The sequence below is a fragment of the Varanus komodoensis genome, unplaced genomic scaffold, assembly GCF_004798865.1.
Source record: "Varanus komodoensis strain SLA01 unplaced genomic scaffold, ASM479886v1 scaffold11, whole genome shotgun sequence".
NCBI lineage: Eukaryota > Metazoa > Chordata > Lepidosauria > Squamata > Varanidae > Varanus > Varanus komodoensis.
Window position 1 is genome coordinate 286,418 of NW_025335317.1, and position 21,434 is coordinate 307,851.

The 21,434-nt window shown below is 57.0% G+C and overlaps 1 protein-coding gene across 1 annotated transcript; it reads right to left on the minus strand.

The window, feature by feature from the left end:
* Window positions 1-5,051: 5,051 nt before the first annotated feature.
* Window positions 5,052-21,158, minus strand: LOC123018185 (neurotrypsin-like). The gene is made up of 15 exons (XM_044420039.1): window positions 21,100-21,158; window positions 20,383-20,531; window positions 19,541-19,777; window positions 17,863-17,986; window positions 16,315-16,487; window positions 14,621-14,768; window positions 14,332-14,510; window positions 13,617-13,758; window positions 12,430-12,635; window positions 11,716-11,857; window positions 9,044-9,249; window positions 8,582-8,660; window positions 7,408-7,530; window positions 6,807-7,087; window positions 5,052-5,553 (listed from the first exon to the last, which is right to left on the minus strand). Exons 1-15 carry the CDS (start codon window positions 21,156-21,158, stop codon window positions 5,222-5,224), a joined length of 2,580 nt encoding a protein of 859 aa, XP_044275974.1. The 3' UTR covers window positions 5,052-5,221.
* Window positions 21,159-21,434: the final 276 nt, after the last annotated feature.

Sequence of the window (21,434 nt, forward strand, 5' to 3'; positions counted from 1 at the left end):
CGCGGAGGGGCGGCGCGGAGACCGCCGAGCCGCACGGGCGGGCGAAAGGGCGGAGCGGCCTTCCCGCGCGCGACGGGAAGCGGCAGACCCGGCGGGGCGCGGCGGCGAGGGGTGCGCGGGGCGGTCCGCCCGGGCCCGGCCGCTAGAGCCCCTTCGTGGCGGCGCTCTCCATCGCGGGGGGCCTGGCGGCGCCGGAGGGGGCGGCGCGGCGCGGCGGCGGCTCCGTCCGCGCCTCTCCAGAAAGACCTCGGCCCGGCCTGGCGTGCCGAACCCTCCGCTCGGCCGTCGCTGGACAGGCGCTAAAATGGCCCCCCGCGCGCAGCTCCCTCCCTCGGAGCGACGGAGACGGCGCCGGCTCCGCCCCGCCAGCTGAAGCCCTCTTCCGGCCGCGGGCCTTCCGGCTTCCGCCGCCCTGACCATAGAGGCGGCGGGGAAGCGTAGCGAGGGAGGCTCTGGCCATAGAGCGGCTTCCCGTCGGCCTCCGCGCGCGTGCGTGAGCGGGCCCGGTCCCTCCGCCGCCGCTGCGGGCAAGCGCTGGCGGGGAGCGGCGGGGCGCCCGCGAGAAGTCCCCGGAGGCGCTTCGTGCCTGACGAGAGGGGGCCGCGGCGGGATCCGGGCTCCTCGCCCGGGCAGCGTCGGTCTCCAGCACCGTGTGCCGCGGCTCCGAGGCCCCCTCGGGCGAAGGCGGGGTCCCGCAGGAGCGCCGCGCCCCTGTGCCTGCGTCGGGCGTTCCTTCCAGGGCCCGTACGGTGAGGCGGGGGCGTCGCCGGAGCAGCGCTGTCCGCGCAGAAACAGGCTCGAAGCCTGGATGCCCCGCACCCGGGCCTGTCCAGTCTGGCACCGACCCTGGACGGGCTTCCGCGGGGACGCAGAGCCTGCAAAAGTGAGGGACGGCCGCATCTGTCAGCTCAGGAATTGCTGCGTTTGCATCGGAACAGTGGGAACATCGGGACATAGTCCTCGGGAGCTGTCGGTGTCGCCTCTGTTTTATAGCGAAGGCCGATGTACTTCTAATGCCAGTCCCACCGCTACCTCCTTCCAGCCCAGAATAGGGCTCTGTTGCCCGCAGAAACCTTGCAGGCCACTAACGTGCACACAGGAGCATTGCATTTGCTTTATTTGAAAACTAAATAAAGGGTCATGTGGGAAAGAGCACGTCTTTGTATTAACGTTGCCTTTTGCTTTGGGTTGCCTCTACTGCCCAGTCGCAGCTAGGGCAAAATCCTGGACTTCTCCATTTTATTTTTATGGAGGGCTCTTGCATCTTTCCCAGAGGACCCATGAAATTCTATACAGAATTGGACAAGCAGCCTTGTGTATTAAGTGTCTGCCAGGGAGAAAGCTCCTGTGCCTTAACAGTTCTGAACAAAGGCATATGGAAAAGCAAAGATAGCCAAGCTGAACTGTGTGCCTGAGGACTTTTAAGGATTTTTTAAAAGGCTGCAGCAGGGGACGAACCTCTCTTGCCATAGAGAGACATCGGTGGGGAAAGTATATGCAGAAATGCAGCTGTTAACCTATGTGGACTTACTTGAAAGTAAATTCTATTTATCAGGCAAACTACTATCAAGCATGTGTGAATGAGATTGCTTTGACTCTCAAAACCTGTTCCGTGTTCCCCGTATGTGGCAAACTACAGTTTTCATTTCGCAATTCTTTCTCATTTGTTACCAAGACAGATCATTACTTCCTTAAGTTCAGCCTGAAGCCTCCATAGGCAGCCCCAGGTTCTGCGATTCCCGGTGAGCAGTGGTGTAAGCATCACTGAACTGTGGTCAGTCTGCTGCAATTTAACCCTGCTAACTTGGAATCTGCTTCAAGCTTTGCCTGTCCTGAGCAATAAATTACGTTGCTGCCCCTCTGAAAGAGACCAAGTGGAACTCTCATCAAGGAGGCCAAAGGCAGACTGCAGGGCAGCGGTTTTATATGTAGAAGTCTGGTTAGAGTTTTGCTGCACTGACAAAATCCCTTCTAAGCGTGGCAGCTGTCTCTGCATTTCCAAATGCTCCTACGTTGCTGGGAGGAGGAGAGCGCTGGGCTGCCCTCATCAGTAAGGTGCTGAAGGATGAACATGCGAGAAGGGGCCATTGGCGGCCTTTCCTTGCGCCTCCATTCCCACCTACTTCACCCGCCACGCCTGGAGGGCACCTTCATATTATAGCCCAGGAGCAACAAACAGTTTGTATTTTCAAAACATTTCTAGTCTTCCTTTTCAAAGAAGCCCAGGTGTTTCCCTTTGATCCTTGGGCCATCTGTTCAATCACCCAAAGAGAATCTCAAAGTCCTTTAAGATAGGGATAGATTCATTAACTAGACTTGAAGTTCTCTAGTAGAAGGTCTCTTGCATGGCCAGGCTGCCTGGAAAGCAAATTCTAGCTGAAGAAAAGATGATAGCAATTAACATTGGCAGCTGTAATTACACCTCATGCTAATAATGCAGAGCAGGCAATTCAGTAATTGCTGTGCCTTGCCATTTTTACAGCGGAGAGGAGGAGATTGTGCTGAATTTAATTGAACATGGAAGAATGTTAGCACATGGTTCCATGCTGCTTTACACCAGCCACAGTCTTGGCTGAAAGAGAGATTACTGTTAACCAGTGTCTTAGTTGCTGCGACTGATGAAGCTGTCTACAGATGCAGAACGGTGGTGGCACCGGTCTAGCTGGGCAGTGCCTTTTGCTGCAACGGAATGTTTCCAGGGCAGGGGACAAAAGGCCCACTTTCTACTTCGCAGAAGTCATAAGTACTTAAAGGTGAAAGGTGAAGTAAAGGTGTGTCTGTTCAGGATTAAGTGCCACTAAATTCACAGGGATTGCTCCTGGGTTAGAAAGGACAGCGTCGATACCCAAATCTTAGCATAGTTATCATCAAGGAAGCTTCCTTTTCCCTGAGCAAGGAAACACCGGGCGGCAACCAGGGTCACGTAGCACTAAAGACTTACCACATCTTTGGCCATATTTGCTTTATTTATCAACACACAAGTTCAACTTAAGGGGAGAGAGAAAGGCACTGCTACACAGCAGTAAATCGGCTCCCAACATCAGCGTTCCACAGAGCAGCACCTGCAGGAGCCGCTCCTGAGCTCCCTCGGCCCGCCTTCCAAAGAGCAAGCTGCTGCTGCTGCATCGGGTTCTCTTTCAGCTTTCCACAAGCTGAAGAGCAGCGCATTGGTGCGCGCACGGTTCTCAATGACGTCCTAGGCAGTGTTTGTTAATTCCACAAATCTCCATCCCGCTGTGTTTTTAAGAAAGTTACCGTATTTTTCCGACTATAAAACGCCCCGATGTATGGGGTGCCCCCACTTTTCTTACTGATCTCTGCGTGAGCAAGCTGCTGCGCGCACCTGCCCGCCGCCTCCCCGCCATGCACGCCCGCGATCGCACCAGTCTCTCCCCCCACCCCAGCGTGCCCGTGGTTCTCCTCTTGGCCCCCCATGTATAAGACGCCCCTTCATTGTTAGGTAAATATTTTTAAGAAAAAGTATCATCTTATACACGGAGAAATATGGTAAGTGCACACAATTAAATTGACAAATAGTGGACTGGTAAAACCAGAGCTAAGTAGGTTTAGATAATTCGTTTAAAAGTGCCTCTGAAAAGTCCAGACAAATGGAAAGCCAGGAGCACCCACCCAGGATCTGCAGCCTTCCATGGCTGGCTGCCCGGCCTCTTGGGGATACGCACACAGAGGGGCCTTTGGGGAAGGGCCACATGGGGGAGGTTCATTAGGAGTTCAACAACCCGTGTTGAGCTTTAGAACTCTTCTTTGAGCGTTTACTTGAAAACACACCCAGGGAGCGAAGGTTTACAGATCCCGAGCCATATTTATTTCAGAACCCTACCTCCCCGTGGCCTACGAGTGCACTTGGTCTGAGACAAATGGGGGGGGACAGGCGCTCCACTTCTTGCAAACCGATGGGAGTGTAAATAGATGCATTCTGAGCAAACAAAATGCATTTGGGGGTTTTGCTTGCATCCCACTGACTCAGGCAGTCTCCAAATACAGTAAAATCTTGGACTGCGAGCATAATTTGTTCCAGAAACATGCTTGTAATCCAAAGCACTTGGATATCAAAGCGAGTTTCCCCATAAGGTTCAATGTAAATAAGGTTAATCCGTTCTGTAACTTTTTTTTTAATCACAAAAATTTGAAGCGGGCGTGCTCAAGGAAGGGGAGACGATGCTGTACTCACACCCGCAGAGAGAGAGAGAGGATCTGGCGCTCAGTTGTGACGTGATGCTCAGCAGGCAAAGCACGTGTAATACTCGTACTGAGAGACATCACTCGTTTATCAAGTTAAAATTTAGAAAAACTTTTTGCTCATCTTGCAAAACACTTGCAGACCAAGTTACTTGCAATCCAAGGTTGTACTGTAGATTGTTTCAGGCGTTTCCTTAAGTTTCTCAAGGCATCAGGTGTACCCTATTTTTACGAAATACGCAGATGTGATGGATACTTTATATGCAATCAACAAAGGCATCAAAGGGAAACATGCTGGGTAAAATCAACCCTAACCTTGTTCTTCAGGTGAAAGCAGAGAACAAAGCGTGTGGCTAGGATGGCCCCCTGCTCCTGCCCCAGTCCCGGCATCCTTTGCCACAAGCAGAGGACTGAAACACGGGACCGGTGTTTCTGAAACGCAGCTGCCAGTGATGCTCTGTGATACCGACTACACATCTTGCTAATTCAGGCAACTCAAGTGCAGGCGGAGACGGTCATGGGAAACCAAATGCAGAGGTGGAGGAGAGACAGCAGGAGCCCTGCTTGAGTCCCAAAGTGCACATGGAACACAATGAAAGGTATGCAGTAACAACGTGTCCACTCAGCACATTCCTGTGCAATCCCACCACTCTTGCGAGCTTGTCTCTGCCGCAGCATGAGCAGCAGTGCTATCAGATGCATCATGGAACAGTCAGCTCAGAGCAAGAGTCCGAATTCGCCTCTGGTCCTTTTGCCACTGCGCCTGCAGAGCGGGGCGGCGGCGGGGGGGGGGGGGGTTGCTTTGCCATGGCTTGTGGCTTTCAGCAAGGGGGCTTCACATTAATACAGAGACACCAAGCACGGGGGTTTCCTCACTGGCCCATTCCCACCAGGAGGCCCAAGTCTGCTTATTTACAAGCAACTCTTCCTCGGGTACGAATGTAGGCAGTGGATGCTCACAAAGGGACGGCTGAAGGCGGACCTCAGGGTGCCCAGCGCTGCCGGGCGAGGCAACAGGAGCTCACCTCTGGGCTGGACCCTCTCCTATCGGTCTGGCCACCTTCTTGATCCAGGGCACAAACTTGCTGACTTTTGTGTAAACTCCGGGGGAATCTTTCCGTCCACACCCATAGCCCCAGGAAGTGATCCCTAGAATTACCCAGTGCCCACTTGACCTCTGACACATCAGTGGACCCCCGCTGTCTCCCTGGCAGCTGTCCACCCGGTTCTCTTCCGAAAGGTTTCCAGCACAGAGCATGCGACTCGTGAATTTCCTTCCGTAACGGGACTTGCACACCTGACGTGGAAGCAGGGGAACGGAACCCTGCAGCAGTATCCTTGAATACGACCTTCCTGAAACAACAGCAGAAGACAACAGGTGTCACTCGACACAGCAAGCAAACAAGTCCTATTCTGTTCAATTGGACGTGAGCAGGAGAAATTCTTTCGCCCAGTGAGCGCAATGCTTTCACATGATGCAAATTTTAATCTATCATTACACAGATGGCATCTATCATTCATTTTAAAGCCATGCTAGTTGTAACCCTGTTTGGGTTCCTTTTTTGTCATGCAAAATAATGTTTCTCAAATATACCAGTGAGTATGGAGTTGACAAAACAGTTGATTCTTACACAAGGTGCCTTGCAACAGTATTCGTGCTCTTTCGACTTTGTTACATTTTGTTGAGTTGGGCTATGGAATAGAAATTGATTTAATGGGCCTTGTTGCTACTTGATGTACGCAAGAAACTAAGTGCTGTGGAGACGCAAAGTGTTTTTATTGTGGCAGAAAATTAAACAAAACCAAGCTGGAATCTAAGTATTCGTCCCGGAGTCAGTGCCTGGAAGAAACACTCTTGCCAGTCTTCCTGCACAAGCCTCTCAGCAGGGTGCCTCTGGGCTGGGCAAGGTTCGCCACAAACGCACTGCTTCTTGATCATCCGTAATTAGATTTCTCCCGCACCCCAAAACAGAAGTATTTGAGGATCTTGCACCTTAGAAATTCCATTAACATACCATACTTTTGCCGTGTATAAGATACTTTTTCTTTAAAATGTTTACCTAAAAATGGAGTGGTGTCTTATGCACGGGGGTCTGAGAGGAGAAACGCAGGTGCCCGGGGGGGGGGAGGTGGGCGCACTCGCGGAGGCAGCAAGGCGGCAGGTGCAGCAGCAGTTGGCTCGCTTGGAGACTGGTAGGAAAAGTGGAGGGTGCCCCATACATGGGGGCATCTGATAGACGGAAAAATGCCGCACTTCATCAGTAATCTTTGCTCATCCCAGGAGACCTGACAATGGTCCTGGGCATCGCTGGGTTAAACGCCAGCACGGCTCCCCAACCAGAGCAGCGTGCATGTCGGCAGCGACCCTCCAGTGTCCTTCTGTGGCATCCGGACGTCGGCTGCATCACTGCCACAAACGGAGAGCGAGAGGCTCCAGGCACCTCTGCTGGCACGAGGATGGGGACCGCAAGTGGGACGGAAGGGGCTGGGGGGGCCGGGGTGTCGAGGGCCACGCGGTTGCGCGGCTTCACAAAGGTGTGGCCTCTGCAAGCCGTCTGAGAACCCGCAAAGGCAGCCAGGGGCTCTGGCCCCCGCCCACTACGTACCTGTGTCCCCCCAGCCAGATATGAAGCAGGCCCCTCTGTTCACGGCCGCCCTCTCTTTCCTCCCGGGCAGGCAGACGGGAAGGACGTGCCGGCTGAAGGAGAGGCAGTCGCCGTCTCTGCCCTGCATTCTGATCAGGGCGATGTCGTTGTCGTTGCCGCTGGACTGATAGTTCCTGTGGAGGATGATCTTCTCCAGGGGCAGCTCCCGCTCGAACTCGTCCCTCGCGCCCGTGTGGTGGTCTCCCACGCGCAGGAGGTAGCGCCGCACGTCCACGCCAAACCTGGCAGCCGAGAGAGCGGCCGGCCGTCACCTCTCGGCCGCCGCGGGCCAGCCACTTCTCCCTTGCGCTGGAACGCAGGCTGGACGCCTTGCTCAGGGGTCCCGCAGGGGCCGCCTGAACCAACGCTGCTGTGCAAGGAGCCGCACCTGCATCCGCACCTCCTCCTGCCCCTCCGCGCCCACAAACGCAGCCAGCCGCACGGCCCCTGTGCTCGGGCGGGCGCTTCGGGGTGGGCAGCGCATTTCTCTGGCCTGTGGCTGAGATGCCCGCGCATCGTGACCACCCCTCGTGCGCCCGGGCCCCCCGCAGCTGCCCCTTACCGTTTGAAGCAGTGTGCGGCCGTCAGCGCCCAGCAGCTGCCGATCAGCGTGGCTCCACACAGCAGGCGGGCCTCTCTGTGGAAGCCCCTCAGGCGCAGCGAGAGCTGCCACGGCCACCCACCCCTGGAAGGGAAGGCAGCGGCAGGGTGGGGCTGCTGAGGGCGCGCTCCTCTCCGCGAGGGCCATGCCCTCCACCTGCGCAGCTCGCCTGCGATGATGCTCACGATGCTCGGGGGGGGGGGAGCGATCCTGCCCATGGCCTGCAGCTGCGCCAGGCCTGGCCCCTCCCTTCCGCACACAGCTTCCCGCACGGCCTGAAGGGCCCTGCCGGCCCTTTCCTTCCCGCAGAAGACCCCGCTGAGGAAGGCAGCCTGGAGTAGCTGCTCGACACATTTGTGCACATCCCTGCCCCCCTGAGGCTGGGGGGGGAACCCCTTCCCCAGAGGGGCACGTGCCTGTGCCAGTGCTGCCGGGACCGCCCTTAGGATGGGGCGCTGCCCATGGACGCCCAGCAGCGCTCCTGCCCGGGCCCTGCTCCCTCCTGTGGGGCGGAGGCACGGAGTGAGGCCGGGCTGCTCCAGCCTCCCCGCCGCAGCGGAGGCTGCCTGGCTTCCTGGAGCCGCAAGCCGTCTCCCTTTGGGCCACCGCTGTCTTCATCCCCACCCAGCCCGAGAGCTCGTCGAGCCTTCAGGTGGCTCCCATCCGTGTCCCAAGGCATTGCCCGCTCATAGCAGCGTTTGGGGCATGCAGACCCCATTTTGAAGAAGGGTGTTTCAAACCTGTTTTGATTAGCGTGTTGCAAGGCAGGGCCTCAACATGGGGAGAGCGGCCTGGAGCACCCAGGCACTGCAGCTCCAGCCTCTCCCCAGCCCTCGGTGATGTCAGGAAAGCAGGCACAGGCCCCTCTTTGCGGTGCGGTTTGCGCATCCATTTTCACCCCCCGCCCCCCGCGCTGCAGGGCACTTGCACCTCAGCACAGAAAAGGAGACACAGCTCTCATTGCTCCGGGGTTTGGCAAAGGTGCTTCATGACCTAAGCGGAGAGTGGCAACTTCCGGAGGGCCGTTGAGCTGCAAATCCGTTCCGGGAAGCTGCAGACATTTGGCGGCTGTCTGGAAGAGTAAATGGGAGCCAAACACAGGCGGCCCCTGAATAACAAGCACCAAGCAGGGTACCTTTGCGATTTGTTTCCTCCGATTATCCTTTTCTTGCGGTAGTGAAGCAACTGCAGCCCGCACATGCTGAGCGCTGCATCTGCCAAAAGCCAGAAGAATTAAGCACATCTCATCACGGCCCTTTCGCACTGCCTGTTGGGCTCCAACTCGCCCTCCAGTCCTGCTCCAACCCTTTACATGAACTGCTGTGTCAAAGGGCTGCCATCTTTGGGTCACCAGCTTAGGACCGCCCTCTCATCCCAGGCAGTTAATGGAATGTGGTAGGACTTTAACTAATCAGTTGTTTTGTTGGGGCCCCATGTCAACTCGTTATTAACTCTTCTGCACCTGTGGCTTCAATATTTAACTCTTCTTACGTGTTTAAAATTGTTTTTAATGTTTCAGTGCTAAAGATGGTAGATCATTCATGCATAGTTTGTGTCTCACTCGGACAGTTTCAGCTTCTGGGATGAAATTAAATACCTGGATTTCCGATTGCCTGGATCTCCTCCTCCACAAAGTCACAGATCACTCCGGCTTCTTTGCCACGCCAGCAGCTGTGTGCACGGCTTTCCCGGACAGCGCACTCCCGCAAAGTGCCTTCAGTGCCACGGCACTCCACCTTGGCCAGGTGAGCGGGCGTGTGTCCTTTGCCCCAGCGAGCCGTGGTCCTGGCCTTCGCAGCACCACTGCAAGAAGAAAATCTGCGGCCTTATTCAGGAGCCACTGCAGCGGAGCCCTCCAAAGACTAAACCTGACGCCTTGGCCATGTGGCCGGGGATGGCGGCAGCCACCGCCCAATGCCTGGGGCGTGTGTCCAGGTTGGGGAAGCTGATGGGGCCCGAACTGGTTTCTCACCTGGCCTCCTAGTGGCTGGGAGAGTGAGAGAGAGGGAAAGGAGGATGCTCCGGACACACACCTGACTACAGAAGTGGTGCTGGCGTGAGAGATTTGCATTCTGGGACCACAGGTGACATGTCCTGGCAGGTGGGCTGCACCTCGCAAAGACAGGGAGGAAAGTATGTCTTTGGCCACAGCAGGACAGAAATCAGCAGGAGAGCTTTAAGCAGAACCCCAAACTTGGGGGTCACAAGGGACAGCGCAACAGGGAGACCAGCTCCCACAGCCCCCAGTAACAGTCTTCCAAAAAAATGGGAAGGCGGCTAGACTGCAGAGCAGTGGCTTTTGGTGCCTCTACACTGATGCCCAGAGTACAAGAAGCAAAGAGCACGAACTTGAACTCTGAAGACGGGAACGCAGCCATGACTTGATAGGCGGAACTGAAACTTGGTGGGATGCCTCCCGTGGCTGGAAGTGAGCAGACGAAGGATATGGAACTTGTTCAGGAAGAAAAGAGGGAACGCAAAGTGTGGGGAGTTATCCTATGAGAAAGATACATGTCTCGGCACAGAAAGACGAAAGGCTGATCTTAGTAGCCCCATCAAGAGCCTCTAGATTAAAAGAAACAGAGCAAAGAAGAAAAGGGAAACGGATGGGCGAAGTGCCGGGAGTAGTGGAGGGGAGCGGGAAGCAGGAGCGAATCAAGTCAGAGGGGTCTCCTGGGCTATCTAGTCTGACCTCCGGCTGCCCAACATGTGGCTGTCCAATCTCTCCTTGAACGCCCTCACTGATGGGGCCTCCACCACCTCCCTTGGAAGCCCATCCCATACCTGAGGGAAGTACTTTCTGACATCGGGAAGTACATCGATCTCTGGGAAAATTTCAGGGCAGATCATAAAGCGATATCTCTGCAAACACCATGAAAACAGCGCAATGAAAAGAGCAGGTCCTGCCAGACTGATCTGATCGTGGTTTTTGATTGGCTCCCTTGTGGTCTGTGGACATGCTCTGGACGTCATAGCTTGACTTCGGCAAAGCTTTGACAAAGTGCCCTGTGATATCCTGATTAGCAAACGAGCGAAAAGTGGGCAAGATGGAACAACAGTCGGGGGGGGGGGTCCGCAGTGGGTCCACAGTCCGGCTCAGAGAGTGCTCATCAGTGGCACCTTCTCAAGGTGGGCAGAGGGACGAGGGGCCAGCCCAAGGCAGGGTCCAGTCCTGGTCCCAGTCCAGTGAGCTTCACCATTTTCATTTACGACTTGGAGGAGGAAGTGCAGGGAACACTGATCCGATCCGCAGATGACACAAACTGGGGCGAGACAGCCAATACGCTGGAAGTCAGAAGCAAGATTCTGCATTGTGCTGTTTTCAGCCCAGCACTCCAGCCTGTCAAGATCTTGACAGCGGGATGAAATGTAACAGGAAAAAATGCCAAGTTTGGCACCTAGGGAAAAAGACCCACATGCAAAACTACAAGGCAGGTTGAACAATATGAGGAACAAAAAGAACCTTGGAATGTTTGTAGATCACAGGCTGAATAGGAGCCGACCATGTGATGCAGCTGCAGAAAAGGCCCATTCTATTCTGGAGTGGACGTGGCGCACTTCCGGATCACGTGAGTCACTAGTTCCCCTCTACTCACCCCTGGCTGGACCTCATCTGGGGTCCTGCATCCAGCTCTGAGCATTACAGTTTAGGAAAGATGCAGACAAACTGGAAAGGCTCCAGGGAAGGCAATGAAGGTGATCAGCAAAGTCCTATAAAGAGAGATCAAACGACCTGGGTATGTTTAGCCCTGAGAAGGGGAGACTGAGGGGAGACAGGCTAGCGCCCCACTCGTGCTTGGACGGGTGTCACAAAGAGGAAGGCCTGGCTCTCTCCCCAGTCATCCCAGAGTCCAGGGCACGGATAATGGGTGCGAGTTGCAGGAAGCCAGATCCCAGCTCGGTGCCTGGAAATGCTGGCAGTGGATCCAACGACCTGGGGAGGCGGTGGGCTCTCCCACACGGAGGCAGCACGATGCATCTGGGCAGCCATCTGAAAGCAGCGCTTTAACTGGGAGCTCGGCAGCAGGCAGGGGGCTGGACCTGAGGGCCTTGCTGGCCCTTTCCCGCTCCACTGCTTCACGAGTCCGTGCCCCTGAGGCAAAGTGCTATCCGTGAGCAGCACGCCTGGCAGTGGAGTGGCAGAAGGGCCGGGAGACGGGGCTTGCACCCTGGGGGCCCCGCCGAAGGCATCCCTGGGCAAGCCAGCAGCCGACCACTGACTGCAGGAGTGCTGCCCTCCTCCTCAGGAGGATCTCACAGTTCCGTCACCTGTAACCCAGCTGCCTGCAGACCACGGCCGCATCGCCATCTGTCCAGCCATCACCGCAGATGCTGCCCCACTGCCCACTCAGAAAAACCTCAGCACGCCCCTCTTGGGCACTCTTCCCGTCCACCAGCCGCACAGGGATCCCTGCGGGTTACAGGCCATTGTTTAAGACAAAGAAAGAGCAAAGCGACAAGCAACTAGTGTGCCGAAACTTGTACTGAAAACGCTCCTGAGCAACTTCAAAATAGGATGGGCTTCATCAGAACCGACAGGAACAAAATGTCCTGGGGCAGGGGAAAAGCCCCTGAAAGCTATTCTGAAATACTAAACATTCGTCCTTCTCCCGCAGGAAGGGAGGTGGGGTGGGGTCCCATGAGCAGTTAGATGCCAGTCCCACTTGCCCTCTTACGGAAGCTGAAGTAGTGGGGCAGGGCGGGGGGGGGCTCAGCAGCCCACGCCTGTGTGCCCCTGGGGACGCCAAAGGCCCCCATCCCGTAGTTCATGCGAGCAGGCCCGGCGCACGAGCACACGTGGCCGCCTGCAGCCGTGGCCCCTTCGGCACGAAGGGACCGAGTGACGAGCACGCCCGCCTCTGAGATCTCGGGGACCGGGCCGTGCAGAAGGGCCGTTCCTCAGTGAGCCCGTGGCTGAGCGCATGTGCCCCGTGCCCCGTTCCCGCGTCGCTGCAGCGCCCAGACTCCTCCACGGCCGGTTACCTGCCGCTTCCCCAGCAATCACGTTGCTCTCTGGGGCGGAGCAGCGGAGCCCCACATCCTCCTCGTGCGAGCAGTCGTGCTGGCCCCAGTCACTGTGGGGACAGTCGAGCAGCGACGCCTCCGTGCCAGTGCAGGCCACGTCGTCCAGCAGGATGAGGGCCGGGCCGGATGCAAACTGCCCCTCCGCCGCCAGCCCAGCAGGACCCCTGGAGGGAGCAAGCAGAAGCACCAAGGGGCCCGCGCTCAGGCACCGGCCTTCGTCCGGGAGGAGTCAGTGGCCCCTTGGCAGGAGCCCACCAAAGCAGAGCTGAACGTGATCAGGAAATGACCAGGTGCTGCAGGCGCATTTCCCAGGGTCATATTCTCAGGGACTTTGGTATGGGGCCAAATGAATGCAGGAAGGAAGGATGTGTGTTGGGGGATATTTTGCACAGTTTCTCAGTTAATCCGGCTTTTAAAATCAATGCAATTTTTATTTAGGCATCCGGGACCTAAAGGCAAGCTTAGGATAGATCAGAAAAGAACAAAACAGAACACATGAATCCTTTGTTCCTTACCAATCGCTTCCCTCGTATGTTCCACTTCCCTCTGTGGTAAAATTTGGACTATAAGCCCTTTGGATCGTAAGCCCTTTCTTTTAATTATATAATTTTTAAAGTGCTGTGCCACACTGACGACATGATAAATACCTTTACATATTATTGTACATAGGTTTGTGTGCATTTTGTTAACACTGAAGTACTGAGCAAAGCTTTCTGAGATGTAGCATATCTTTAAATTGTATTTGTGATGAAATGTCAAGGTTTGTTTAAAGTAGAAAACATTGCCATAATCTTCCAGATGTTCCTTTCTATACTGATGGAAATAGATAGAAGTAACACCTAGTTTTGACAGTGCTCTCTGATTGTGAAGATGCTAAAATCGGTTTTAAAAATTAATTACACATAGTATTTTTACTTGATTTAGATATCACACCTAGGCAGAGTTCAGTAACTTCAAAGATGGTTTGGTGCCATATCTGAGTTAACAGATCGTGACCTGTGACTAGCCAATAAGCCAGACTCAGAAACCAGGTTTTCACATCAGTTTGGAAATCATGATTTGTGCTAACTCTGGTCTGACATAAGCAACCCACAGGTGGACAATCGAAAATCCCTTTCAAAGAACATGATTCTCTTTCCACTTACCTGAAACCCAGCTGTCTGCAAGCCACCTGGGTGTTGATCCCTGTCCAGCCATCATCACACACACGCCCCCAGACGCCATTATGGTACACCTCCACCCTGCCTTCGTTCGGGCTCCGGCCTCCTGCCAGCCGGATGGCACCTTCTGTCAGGGTAGGAGAGATACAGACCGACTGTCAAGAAGACAGCCCCTTCCCTCCCGCCCCCTCCTCCTGGAGCTACACCGAGTGGGGCACCCGCAACCACCGTGATCAGCTGCCTCTTAGTTCCGAGTTGGAATTCGGGCGCCTCGCGCCGAGGAACAGAGTCAGGCGCTGCTGAGCGCCTCAGGCACAGAGGTTCCCCCTGGAGCTTGGCAGGCACAATCCAACCGCAGTTCTGAGCGCCAGGCCTCGCGGCAAAGCAGCAGGGGGCAGCTTCAGGCACCAGAGCCTCCGTTTCGCTGCGCTGCACGTCCTCTGACGGCACGCGTGGCTCCTCATAAATGCAAAGATCTTTGCGTGCAGACAACCGGGAGGAGGCTGGACTCCGGACACGGCTGCTTCGGGCGGGCGGCAGGCAGTGTTTGCCCCATGCGAACCCCCAGTGCCCGACGGTTAGCCGGCAAAGGAGAGGCGCCCCACCTCAGTGCACACCAGCCCGGGGGGGGGGGGGCTCCCCGCCAGGTCTGCCTGCAAGGGGCCCGTGGCCTCCCCGGAGCCACACGGGGTATCGCTACCTGCAGAGGGGCCGCAGGTGACCCCCGCATCCTCAGTGTGGTCACAGTTGTGCTCCCCCCAGCCATTCTTCTCACACTGGTCCAGCGAGAGCTCGTTGCCCGAGCACTGCACTTCGTCCAGGAGGACTGGGCCTGCGCCCTGCCCAAAGTGCGCCCACGAGGCAGCCTTTGCCGTGCCGCTGGGGAAGAAAGCAAGGCGCGCTGTGAGGGCGGGGGCGACCCCGGGCACCCCCGCGGGGACCGTGCGTCGGGGCAGTGGTGCCCGGCCCCCCCCCAGGGGGCAGCTCACCTGAGGCCCAGCTGTCTGCAAACCACCTCGGCGTCTCGGTCGTCCCACTGGTCGTCGCAGATGGTGCCCCAGCGGCCATCATGGTAGACTTCCACTCGACCCTCAAAGCTCTGCTCACCCCCCACCAGACGAAGTGGAGACCCCACACCTGTTCGCCAGAATCGCAAGACCAAGCACACGGAAGAAAGAGCCAGCGAAATCAGGCACGGTCCGGACTGCTCGGAACAACCGCCCTTCCGGTGGGCTCCTCCAGAAGGGGCTCCCACCAAAGTACCCCTCATGGCTGCGGGGCCCCCCTGGCTCCGCGCCGGAGCAGCTGCGGGGGCAGGACGCACAAAGCAAAGCACGGCACACACCTCCCAAGCAGCTTCCCGGCACTGCGCTCGGGCATAACGTCCCGGTTTAGCTCGCTCGGCTCTGAACTGAAGACCAGATTGCATTACATTGTCCACACCTTATTCACATATTTTTAAATACAGCAAACAACACCTTTGCGGGGGAAGCATCCAGGGAGGACATGTGCTGGGACCCTTCCGTTCTGCCTTTACAGTTCTTATTCTTTCATTACCTTTCACGCTAGAAAATATATTTTTAAAAACCACGCACACTGCGTGGCCTTTACACCGAGCGTAACATGCCCGTGCAAACTTTCTTCCCATAAAGCGGGAAACTCTTGCAGCTCTGCCTGCACACAGGCTTGGAGCGTGTTCCGATCAGGAGCACACGCACCTGCCCTTCCCTCAGAAGCAAAGCAGCCGCTTGAACACCGTTTGGGAAGCACTAATGATGCAGCCATTTTCTGTCTGAGTCCTGAGGAATGCGCTGCTTACAGCGGCTCAGGCCCTGCCACGCCGCACGCGTTCCCTCCGATTAAAGTAAACCAAGCCTCATTCTCGACACAGGAGGCACACCGGGGCTTAACGAGGCAGGGGGCACTTCCGGTTCTTGTGGGGGGATACGCCACTCTGCTGCACTTTGCAGGCTGAAGAAGAGCTGCCTGAGGCCCCTCGCTCCGAGAGGAGGCGTGAGTTAAAGTCAGATCCAGACCCGCTGAGGTCAGGAACCAAGGCGACCCACTGGTCAGCACGCCCGGCGATCCAGGGCCAGCAGAGGCACTTCTGGCTGTGTGTGTCTTGCCGGTGTAACAAGGGGAGGGTGCTGATGCTCGCCTCAAGGGGAGCGGAATCCCCCTCTGACTCCCCTGCATCCGTCACCCAGACAGCCTCTACCCAGCCCTCCTCCATGTCGGAGCCGGGCTGGAGCGCCGCGCGAAGGGGCGCAGGGCAAGGAGGCAGGATCAGTGGCCTGGACTGTCTGCACCACACACCACGCGTGCGGATTGCAACACCAGCCACCCTTTAGAGACGACTGCCGACTTCTGCACACAGCCGGTGAGCCCATCCTTGTGACCGCCTTTAGGCTTATCGCCCAGCACAAGCGAGACTGCGGGCAGTGTTGCCATTGCACCGAGCGCGGCATGAAACAGGCATTGCTGCTGCCTGTGGCCCTCGTCCAGCTGCCGTCTTTGGATAAGAGGCTCCTCAGACGCTTCAAAACCCATCTGACTAAAAGGAGCAGGGCAAGAGAAGCGTGCCTGTGCCGCACGTTGCTCAGTTCTGTTAAGCTACTGTCTCTCGCCTGCCACGGGGCTGAAGGGGCTGGGTGGTCGCTAGCCACTCGTTTTCCCGGTTTACCTTCAGGTGGGCCACATGTTGCCACCGCGGCTCCGTGGGCGCAGGGGCTGGGCCCCTCGAGGTAACGGCACTGCAGCAGCATCTTCTCATCCCCGTGGCAGTTTGCGGACTGCAGGTGGACATGTGCTGGTCCCAGCCCAGTGCAGCACTCCTTCCCGGCTGCACCAATTTCACTAAGCCAGAAAGGAGAAGACAGAGAATGCAGTCACTGGGTTTCGCTGCAAGAATTCCACTTGCTTCTGCTGCCTCGCCGGGTGCTGCCCTGAACCCTGCATCAAAACCTTCCCACTTGTTGATTAACATTCTGCTCTGTGCTCTGGGACCTGCCACAGTCCGGAAGTCGGCTGGCAGAGCTAAACTAAGTGCACACCCACGCCTTTGCCGAGAGGCCCACTGCAAAAACCATAAGCCAGGCAAAAACCGGAGAGGATAAGCCCAGCGCCTGACGCCTGCTCTCCTTTGCTCAAGGCTGGGCGAGCCACTGGTGCCCGAGGCACCGGTGACAGGCGCTTGCACCTTGAGCGCTCTGGCACCTGCGCTCTCCCCCTGAGCGCCCGCTCTGGGCTTGTCCGACTGGATTGTCCTTGGCCCATCTCGCCACCAGTCCTGTAGTCACCAGCCCACCTAGCCATTAAAAGATGGTTTGATGACGACTGCGGTTCTCTCAATAGCCCATGAAGGCCGATCTATGGTGGCCCCAGGCGTGACACGCTGGGGCCAGGACACCCGTCACACAGAAGAAGACTCAAAGGTCTTCCGAAGGAAGGAAGGAGACACACTCCGCAAGACGCATCAGTATTGAACGGGCAAATGTGCCAGGAGCTCAAGTTCCATTATGTAACCTTCCAATGAAACATCAGGAAGCCATTTTTAGGTTATATGCAATGATCCCTCAACTTCTATGGCGCTTAATGCAGCAGAGCATTCTGAGAAATGGCCGCCTTGGCTGCCCGTCCCTGTTAAGGGAGTGGGCTTGATTCTCACGCCAGGAAAAGGGAAGGCCCTTCCCCCACATTCGCCAAGGCGAGGGCGAGCCGGTGGGCATCCCTGCAGCCCCACTGGCAGTGCAGTAATGGAGCTGGCGTGGCACAAAACGGCACGCGAGCGCAGGTGCCGCTTCTCGCCCGACTCTAGCACAGAGCCGGACAAGACCTCCTGCCCTGGATGTCGCAGACGAGTCCCGGAGCGCACCCAGGCGTCTTGCAGTTCCGGCCCGCACGCTGGTTGCCAGGGAATTCCCTCCTCTGCCTTCTCAAGGTGGTTCTGGAATGTTTCCCCACAAAGAAACAGCAAGATTCAGCGGGTGGAGCGGGGCTGGCAGGAAGGCAGCGCAAAGAAGCACCGCAGCCGAAGGGGCCAGAACGAGTTCTCCTGTGCCGCAGGCAGCCACAAGCCTTCCTCCATCCGCGCGGCAGCCGCCACAGGCCTCGTGGTGCCCAGCACAAGGCCCCCAGAGCCGTCTCTGGCTGGCCCCTTCCCAGGTCTGCCCGGGACAAGTGACCGGCTCCTGCGTCTTCAGTCCCACCTGGCGATCTCGCGCATGCCTACCTGAGCCCCAGCTGCCTGCAGACCACGCTGGCGTCTGCGTCTGTCCAGCGATCCCCACAGACAGCGCCCCACAGTCCGCCGAGGCGCACTTCCACCCGGCCACCCTCCACCAGCCGCACAGCCCCTGCCAAGACAGAGGCCACAAGCACCGCGTCAGCCGAATCCTCAGAACCCTGCATGACTTTTGGAGGACATACTTCCTCCAGGAGGAGTAAAGCAAAAGCTACCCCCACCCCCCTCCTCCTACCAGGAAGGACTAAAACAATTCTGTGGCAATGCGGGGAACTGATCCTTGCCACTGAACTCTACCCAAGATTATGTGATCTGCTTTGGGGATTGGAGTGTGAAGTGATCCGTGGAAGGAGGAGAGGAGCTAAATCAATTTTTATCCCACGTTTATAAGTGGCCAGGTCATAAACAAGGCTGACGTGGCTGCCTGTGAAAGCCCAAGGCTGAAACCCACCATACATACTAGGAAGACCACAGGGTTCTGAACTCTTGCTGTTTCGGAAGCACATTCATTAATTCCAGTGTATTTAAAGCAGTTGCCCTATTGCTCTCACTCCCTGAATGACAGATTCACCCAAGCGCTGCCTATCTGGACGGTCAGCACAGCCGGAAGCCTCCGAGAGGCAGAGGTGCGAGGCTGCCCCTTCAGACGAATGGCATCGGCAGGCCCCTTCCCAAGGGGGCTACCTAGCCCATGTCGGCGGGGGCCAGTGACCAGCTTGGACGGGCCCGACTCTGCAGGCAGGCCAGGGGACACGGTATCCCTCTCTAAGGACCTCAACGGCTGCCACAAGGAGGAAGGTCAGGATCTCCTCTTGCTGATGCCGGAGTGTAGGACACGGGATAATCAAGTCAAGTGACAACAGCCCAGGTTCAGGAGGAGCTTCCTCACAGTCTGAGTGACAACAGCCCAGGACATCAGGAGGAGCTTCCTCACGGTCCGAGCAATGCGACAGTGGAGCCAGCTGCCTGGGGAGGCCGTGGGCGCTCCCACACAGAGGCCTTCAAAAAGAAATTGGATGAACATCTTGAGTGGGACGATGACCTGCAACAGACGGGGGTGGGACCAATGACCTTCCTGGCCCTTCCAGCTTGACTACTCTATGATTCTACAAGGGCTCTGCAGAGCAGAGCAGCACAGCACAGGCCGTGACTGAGGTCCCTCCAGTGCTCTGGCCCAAGCCGACCGTGGGGCAGCGGTGCTTGATGGCTCTGCTGCATCCAATGCAGGGCAATTCCAGCCCATACGAAACCGGCTCTGTTTGCTTGCTGTTGAGAAAAAGGAAGCTCTGCCTGGTCTCCACATCCACGGGCTGGTTTGAATCGAGGGGGAAAGCCAGGCTGATCGATGTGCCAGCGGGAACATGCAGGAAAGAGGCGCCACGCAAGAGGAATTCCCCCTTGCCTGTCAGCGGCTGAGAGTGGGGGGTGGGGGCGGGCAGGCAGAGCGGCAGACACGGGCCTGGGGGACGAGGGCTCAGGCTGCCCGCACTGGGCCGGGAAGCTCCGGGTGGCTTTCAGAGCACCACCACCTGCCCGTCGGAGCTATTCCACAGGGATGCTGGGGGGAAAGAAGCGGGCGGGGAGGCCACCTGAGCACGGGGCACAAAGGTAAACACCGTGGATGAGGAGAGTGAGCAGCAATGGCAGGGCAGCGCTGGGAACTCACCCTGGCTGCAGTCGCAGGTGGCCCAGCCAATCGCTCCAGAGGAGAGCAGGTAAAAGCACCAGGGCGTCCCCCCGCCATCTGGATTCCTGCAGAAATTGTGATTCCCGAGCCCCCGGTTTGGATACTGCTGCATGTATTCAGGGAAGTCTGACCAGCTTAAGCACTCCGACCCAGAGACCGTCACAGCCAGCGACCCGTTGTAGTATCCAAAGTCCTCCATCGCACAGGGACCAGCCGCTGGGAGCAGAAGAGAAGGTTTACATTCAAGCATCTGAGATGGTTTCTCCTAGACAGAAAAACTGCCCAATAACCTTCCGGAAACCTCCAGAAGAGCATGATGTTGTGAATCGATCCGTGGAATCCACAGACCGACAAATGCCAGCCTTGCTTGAGTGTACAGCCTCGTGCTACATCGTTAAAAACTCACCCTTATTTCATGAAGAATAACCTCTGGATCATAATGCATCTTAAATAGAAAACTATTTTTTGGTAAATTTTTCTTTAAAAATCCAATTTAAATTTTAAAAATCCTTATTTAATTTATTTAAAGTCCTATTCAAATTTTTAAAAATCTATTTTTTAATTCTGTTGGAAATCACTGGTGTTTATTCACCCCGCCTGTGCCATCTGAAGTGAAAGGTCTCCTGCTTGAGGGGGTTTGCGGCCTGTGCGGGGCAGGGGGCAGTCTGGGGGGAGGCTGCTCAGGGCGTGGGGCAGGGAAAAGCTGCTTGGCCTGGCCTTTCCCTGCAGGGCACCAGCTCCCTCAGCGCCATGGACCCGCCCCGCTCCCCTCCCCGTCCCGCCCCGCCCCACTCCACCCCGCCTGCAGGGCGCACACTTACTGGAGGGCTGCTTGTGGCGCTGGCTGGGCTGCGGCAATGGGGAGACCTGCACGGGAAGGGAGGAAATGTGGGGAGAGACGCCGTCACCGGCCGGCCCACCAAGCGCCCCACTGCCGCCCCGCCTCTCCCCTCCTCTCCGCAGGGCGCAGCTGCAGGAAGAGCCCGGTGGGTGGCAAGCCCCCAGGAGGCACCCGCCCCACCAGCGGCCCAGGTTGCGTGGCAGGGCTTCACCTCCCATGCTGAGGACCGGTCCAGGGCACCGCTCAGCCCCAGGGAAGAAGTGGGCAGTGGCGCATCTGCGCAATGCTGCAGCGAGCGGCCACCCCCTGCCCAGCGCCAGTGCCTCACCCCTGCGACTGGCAGCGGCGGGGTGGCCTCTCCCCTGCGAGTGGCGCTGGGCAGGTCGGCCGCCTGAGGGGGCTGGCGGGAGCGTCGCCTCCCTCAGCAGCCGCTCGCTCGTGGCAGCAGTGCGGACACCATGCTAAAATGTTGCTTCTGGGTTCACACAACTGAACAAGCTGTGGACGAGCACGGACAGGGTAGGATGGACCCTTGGTTCCCACCGTGACTCCAGCAGGATTATCCTCACTGTGCTGCTCCACTGTGGCTGAGCTCGCGGAGCTCGACAAGCCGTTTGCTGCATTCCGTGTGTGTCGCGTGTTGTGTGTGAGCCCAGCCACGCTCTCCCTCATGTGGGCTGACCAGGCCTGGCTTTACCTGGAGGATTCTCCGCCTGGTGAGGGCAGTCCTGGGCTTTCCTCAGCGCCTAGCGGCATGCCTGGATGCCAAGTGGAGTGGGAAGTTGTGCTCCAGCATTGTGTCACACAATCACAACTATTTTAGAAACTTGATTTACTGCACTGGGGAAAGTGACCACAGCAGCACAGCCAGTTTATGCCTGTTTGTGTGGCCCCTCCTGCTGACCCCAACCGCCTGCACACACACAAGCAGAAACGTACAACCACAACCACAGCGGCACCTGTGCTTGATTCAGCACAGCGGCAAAGCACTGGTGCGGGACAACATGCAATATTGCAAATAAAGTTAAATTG

Bases quoted from the DNA above. Each gene is read 5' to 3' on its own strand.
- LOC123018185 (XM_044420039.1), bottom strand. From the start codon at position 21,158: ATGCCGCTAGGCGCTGAGGAAAGCCCAGGACTGCCCTCACCAGGCGGA. The intron at 13,759-14,331 runs GTAGCGATACCC...CTACCCTGACAG, and splicing joins CACCTGCGGCCCCTCTGCAG to AAGGTGCCATCCGGCTGGCA. The intron at 7,531-8,581 runs GTACCCTGCTTG...CTTCCCTTCCAG, and splicing joins GGAGGAAACAAATCGCAAAG to GGGTGGGTGGCCGTGGCAGC.